This window comes from Aythya marila, assembly GCF_965140915.1.
Source record: "Aythya marila genome assembly, chromosome: Z".
NCBI classification, from domain to species: domain Eukaryota; kingdom Metazoa; phylum Chordata; class Aves; order Anseriformes; family Anatidae; genus Aythya; species Aythya marila.
In genome coordinates, this window is record NC_139080.1 from 73098412 (window position 1) to 73104827 (window position 6416).

At 37.0% G+C, this 6416-nt stretch overlaps 1 protein-coding gene across 1 annotated transcript in view; it reads left to right on the forward strand.

The window, feature by feature from the left end:
- The window catches only part of TEK (TEK receptor tyrosine kinase), a 43289-nt gene extending 37094 nt beyond the window's left edge, over positions 1–6195 (forward strand). Inside the window, exons 19-23 of the mRNA XM_082783028.1 lie at positions 1028–1098; positions 1711–1751; positions 2477–2573; positions 3051–3150; positions 3260–6195. Coding sequence (XP_082639154.1) covers positions 1028–1098; positions 1711–1751; positions 2477–2573; positions 3051–3150; positions 3260–3334 — 384 coding nt within the window. The 3' untranslated portion in view covers positions 3335–6195. The remainder of the gene's footprint in view (positions 1–1027; positions 1099–1710; positions 1752–2476; positions 2574–3050; positions 3151–3259) is intronic.
- The last annotated feature ends 221 nt before the right edge of the window (positions 6196–6416 follow it).

Here is a 6416-nt window from a genome sequence, read left to right on the forward strand (position 1 = left end):
AATTCTATATAGAAATGCATAGAATATACATTTGATGTATGATGGATGTGTACTGGAGCTGTGAGAATTATATTTTTGTGCCAGAGTTTATCTGGCTGGGGCAATCTAGTTTAATTTTATTGAACAAGCACAAAGTTAACAAAACGGTAATAACAGATACACTAGGATCTATGAGTTGACAAAACAGCTCTCCAGAGCTAATGCTTTGGAAGACATAGAAGAGAAAGTTGTCTAATAAACATCAGACAACCACAGTCTAGGAATAACACTGGGTGATCAAGGGAATGGGACTGCTTAGAGACTCATGACATTACTCAAGGATTATTTCCAATTTGTCTTGAGATGCTGGTTGGATAAATTTTGTTAGCTTTAGCTTGAACTGTCCCTTCAGTATGTAAACATACAAATCAAGTCACGACACAACTAAAGTAATAAGTCTAATTACTTAATAAAGTTTGCTTGCTTACAGTCAATTTTCATAAATATAACATGTAGAACAATTGCTGGGGATTAAATTGTGGTATCTGTTGGAGTGGGTCCAGAAGACGATCATGAAGATGATCAAGGGGCTGGAGAACCTCTCCTGTGAAGCCAGGTAGAGAGAGCTGGGGCTGCTCAGCCTGGAGAAGAGAAGGCCCCAGGAAGACCTCATTGCGGCCTTCCGAAGGATGGCCTACAGGAAAGATGAAGAGAGACTCAGGGAGTGCAGTGGCAGGACAAGGGGTAGTGATTTTAAACTAAAGGAGGGAGGTTTATATTAGATATAAGGAAGAAATTCTTCACCGTAACTTTGGTGAGGCACTGGAACAGGTTGCCCAGATAAGTTATAGATGCCCCATCCCTGCAAGTGTGCAAGGCCAAGTTGGGTGGGGCTTTGGGCAATCTGGTCTAATGGGAGATGTTCCAGCCTATGGCAGGGTTGTGGGGTGAACTATATGTTCTTTAAAGAATCCAATCCGAACCGTGCTATGATTCTATATTGTTATTCCAACCACCAACAAACCAACTTTCATGAAATAATTTCCAGGGACGGCTTCCAGTGAGATGGATGGCAATTGAATCTTTGAATTACAGCGTTTACACCACTAATAGTGATGTGTAAGTATGTTTTAAGGTGGTCTTTTTAAAATAATCTTTTTTTTTTTAATATCAAGGAAAGTTTGATAGCAAGTATAAAGACATGCACTGAACACAAAAAAACTCACAAACTATGTCAGTATGAGTAAGTAAATGGCAAGAAAAAATGGAAGTCAACAACAAAAATAGTTACTTCTATTTCATCAGAAATGTCTGAACTAGTGTCCACAAGCTAATTAGATTTGGGTTACTAATAGAGGTACATTTCTCACTTGAAATAAAAAATTCTTCTGAATTCTCAGGTGAGTCAAAGAAAATCAGTATTTTAGTCAGGAACCTGGAACTGATATTTAGCAAAGCAATTCAGTAAGAACGCTGTTTTTGCTGAGAATGCTTAAGTCTAGTCAAGAACTCTGATGGACTTACAGGGAATTAATTTTGCTAAAGATCTCGTTCCAAGCGTTCCAGTTCTATGAACCCTAAAATTACACAAAAATTGGTAAGAAAAAAAAAAATAGGGAGATTGACTCACATTTCTTTATGTTCTCTGATTATTAGCAAAATTACCTACCATTTTAAAATATGGTATCTTGTTGCATTCTGGTGGCATTCAATAATACTCCTCTCTTGTAGATGGTCATATGGTGTCCTATTATGGGAAATTGTTAGCTTAGGTAAGTATGTGGATTTTGTTCTGCACAAATAAACTCATCTGGGTCAAGCAACCTCTACTCATTCAGTCTGCCTACAGTTCCTTGCTTTGCATCACTCTGCTTTTTTTTTTTTTTTTTTCCTGTTTGATTTTACAGAGCCTTATTTAGCTTCAGTATTCTTGGAAATACAATCATCACATTTTCAGTTCAGATACCATTCTAAATGAGAAAAACATCATGACCATATTTTCATGGCACTGTAAAACCCAGGGCATATCTAAATGTAAGATTCAGCATATCACATTATTTGTAGCCTTAATCCAAAATGCTGTAATGTTGATGGGTAGTTTTTGATCATCCCCCTCAGTTTTAAGTCAACATTTACATTGTAAATACTTCTTTTTGATAAACTTCACCAAGTACTGTCAAAGAAAATTTTTGAACATTAATGAAATTTGAGGGATTTGTTGTTTTTTTGTTTGGTTGATTGGTTTGGTTTTGTTCTTGAGTAGTTGAAAAGCTGTTTTGTTGTTACTGCTTCCATAATGCATAATGCACAGTTTGAAGAGAAAAATGAAAGCCAGTATAAATTTTTATCACCTACAGGGCTGGTACAAAAACATACTGTCTAATGTTGGACTAATCCACTTGTTACTGAGTCAGTCATTGTTTTTCCTATCTGCTATGAAATTACATTTTTTAATTAAAAAAATAGTGTTCATCACAATGATTAAACCCTGCTTTAGGTGGAACACCATATTGTGGAATGACATGTGCAGAACTCTATGAAAAATTGCCTCAAGGGTACAGACTGGAAAAGCCTCTCAACTGTGATGATGAAGTGTAAGTAACTGCCTCGGCAAACACAAAACGAAACACAGCATAATCTATAGGAAATAAACAAATGTCTACAATAAACTATTTTTTTTTTTTATAAAAACAAACATTACATTAAAAATTGAAGGGTGCACAAGTGGAAATAATTATTTCAGGCCCTTTCTGCCCAGCATGCACTGTTATTTGCAATGAGTCCTTTCCGAGGCTTCCCGCTCCTGCCAAATATACTGTTCTCAATGCAATATGGCTGGGCTTTCACTTGAGGTTCTTGATTATTCCATAGAAAAATATTTTTTTTCCAGACAGAAACCAAATGTTGAAAATATAGATCCAGATATGTATACAAGTCCTTTTAAAAATAATAAATATAAAATTTATTATATATAAAATGTATAAAATTATTTTATTAATAATAAATTTACAAGAACTAATGGCTCTAACCTATGTGTCTAAAACATCCTGTGTTGGTGTTTGTTTTTAAAGGTATGACCTAATGAGACAGTGCTGGAGAGAGAAACCATATGAAAGACCATCATTTGCTCAGATATTGGTGTCACTGAACAGGATGTTAGAAGAAAGAAAGGTAAGAATGAATCCACATGAATGAATTAGGCCATGAATATTTTCAATACAGTTTAGGATTCTTGAGGTAATGCAACTTGTATCACACTCTTTGCTTGCTTCCTTCCCAGACCTATGTGAACACTACCCTATATGAGAAGTTTACCTATGCAGGCATTGACTGCTCCGCTGAAGAAGCTGCTTAAGACAGAAGAAATCTACATCCACCAACGATGTATTAAACAAAACCAAAACTCAATCTGCTGGAGCCCAAAATGTGATGTGCTGTGTAGAATCGTGTATAGTTCTAACTGTATATAATACAGTTATACTATTTTACTACAAATATCTATGTGTTTATCACACAGTAACCCCTGCCTCCACAGACTGTAGAAGTGTACATACTGCTCTGAGTAGGAATAGACTGAAGTCATAAAATCTGCTGTTTCATATGCAGGGTATTCTTCTTTTCTAGTCATGTAGGTGAAGTGTATACATTACAATTATTGTAGTGAATTACATGTTGCCATCTTAGACATGTTTGATACTTTTCAAGAGCTACTGATAGCAAAGTCAGTAACTTACAGCAGTATTTCATATACATTTTAATTGTGATTCAAACAAGAATGTTATGTTCTATGTGACAGTGGTATTTGCAAGCAGATGCCAATCCAGTATTGTCACCAAGAATACTAAGGTTCCTATTTGAAAGTAAAAGTAAGGTTGTAGAAATAATCTGTTCAAGAATTCTGCTGAATACACTTGTAAGATATAAGGAATAATATTGCTTTTCCAGCGTCCAGTTTGACAGTATTTGCCTAATTTCTAAAAACAGGCATATATTTTGAAGTGTTTGATGCTATCTAAAGCAGCCATATAGCAATTATCATGAAGTGCAGGACTGAAGAATGTAATACATCAGCCTGGATACAAATGAGGCTTTTTCAATTTGATTTTCATTTGATAATTACCCTGCATAATTATAAATTACTACTCATTATGTACAAGCAGGATTTACTTACTTTTTCTTATTTTATCTGTTACACAGGTTGTTGTATGGTATAGCCTCTTAAAAATGCTTTACAAAAATACTTCAAAACAGTGGTATATGGCCTGCCTGAAAGATCCTCCAGCCCTTAAGTGAGACAAACAGAGACAGGATTGGCATTACCTCCTGGCATGAAGTCAGTCACTTGGGATCCTGCAGACTTATCTCATCCAGACTTCACACATCTGCTAATTTCATGCTTTGCACAAATGTTCCTCTTATCCCCCAGGGACTCACTGGCTCGTAACTGCCCGTTGGATCACGGTGACTTTCTAGCTCTTTCTAGAGTGGATCTGGTCACTCCCTTGTACCTGGAAGAGGCTAGAGAGAACAAAATAGAAAGGTTTCCTTCTGATGCTTACTTTGTAGGTGGCTTGGTTACAAGGCAGGGATACCACAGCAGAATACAGGGTTACGTAACTGGCATGTATCAGTCCTGACTCAAATATACAAAGCACTAAAAGCCTCATTAAAATGGAGTCCAGCAGCAAACAATGACACTGAGATCAGGTGCATTGCCTTGAGATTGGCAGAGCTTGCACTGTAATTACAAGTGCTACAAGCTGAGTTTACAGAGATTGTACAGACTCACTGGACTAAGGGAACCTCAGCAGAACTCTTCAAAAATGGAAGAGAAGAACAATTCCATAAATTCCAGGTATTTTTCATAAAAGATTACTTGGCAAGGCACCTTTGAAGTATGGGGATTGCATTTGGCTGTCTGGCCAGGTTTCTATAGGTCTGCAAAATGAACACGAAGGGACCTCCATAGATGCCCTGGCTGACAGGCAATGCTAGCTAATAACTTCTGGTAGAAGTTCTCCACTTTCTGTAAAGAATTTTTCATGTGTCCAAAACAGCTTGTTGTCCCACACGTCTGAGAAGCAGACACTACCGACTGTTCTACTACTTGATGTAAGCCCATTTTTCTGTGGCAAGCTTTTATTTTAAACAATGTCATGTAAGGAAAGATCAGTCATTCACCAGCCCAGCAGGTCTTAAAGCTGTCTGCATTTTAAGTGTTGAAGTCCTCTGTAGTTTTATCTGAAGGTCATTTAAATGTCTTTGTAAATGTTCTTCAGAACCTCAGTTAACATTGTGGTAACATTGTGGTATACATAAACTTTCTGATTTGCTCTAATGAAATTTAAAGATTATTTTTAAATTGTCATTTGAAAAATATACAGAAGTAGTAAACTCAATACACAGCTTGAAATGTCTCTGTTAGATCTACACATAACAGAACTACAGCTATTAATAGATTGCTTGCTTCTCCACTTGCAACACACACTGTGCGTTCCACATTCAGTATATTACTCTGTTAACCAGGACTGGAAAATCTGATTTATGGTGGTTGGTGGCATAAAAAGGTTTCCAGCCTACCCATTAGTGGTTGTATGCTCTGCCTTCCACAACACATTATATCAGATCCCATGTCCCCCCTGTATCCTAAGAAGTCTTTATTTGTTTCTCTGCTGTTAAGAGCATAACACTATCTGCTCCCAACAGTTACTAGTCCAAATACCTCACATCCTAACATCCTTTATACACTTCTACATATTTACACCTGCCTACTTCTTTGCACAAGCTTACTCTGTTACCAACTCTTCTACACATTGCTTTTTGCTAGTATTTCCTTAGTTTTCCCATATTTTCTCACATACTGTTAATAAGCTCATACTCAAGACAAATATATACTTGGGAAAGAATAGAATTTCAGACGAGTGAAGCTGGACGTGTTTTGAGGAGTATGTGACATACAATGGAAAGGTAACTGTTTACAGTCAAGCATTATCCATAGTTTGAAATTATCAGACAACTATTCAGAGACAGAGGAGCCTTAAAGAAAAAAAAAGCATAGAAGAAACACTTGCATACAACTTCTCCTGCAGAAATTCTCCCCATCTCTCACTTTGGTTTAGTGCAACAGTTCTGATTGTTCAACACTGAGTGCAGTTAGACAAAAAACAAGTCCTTAACACTTCCAAGGAAATCTCAAGAGCTACAGAAGCACACAGCATATTTGGCAGGAAAGCTAAGAAGAGATCTGAGAGCAGACATCACATACTAGAATAACAAAGTTTCACCAGACACCATTGTGTGTGTGTGTGTGGGGGGGGGGGGAATAAGTGTCCAAACAAGAACCTTTACCCTCATTAGATCGGCCAAAAAGTAAAGCATAATTGCCCTGAGGCTGAATCCAACTACTGTGCTCAAAGGCTGCACTTCTCCTACTCCTT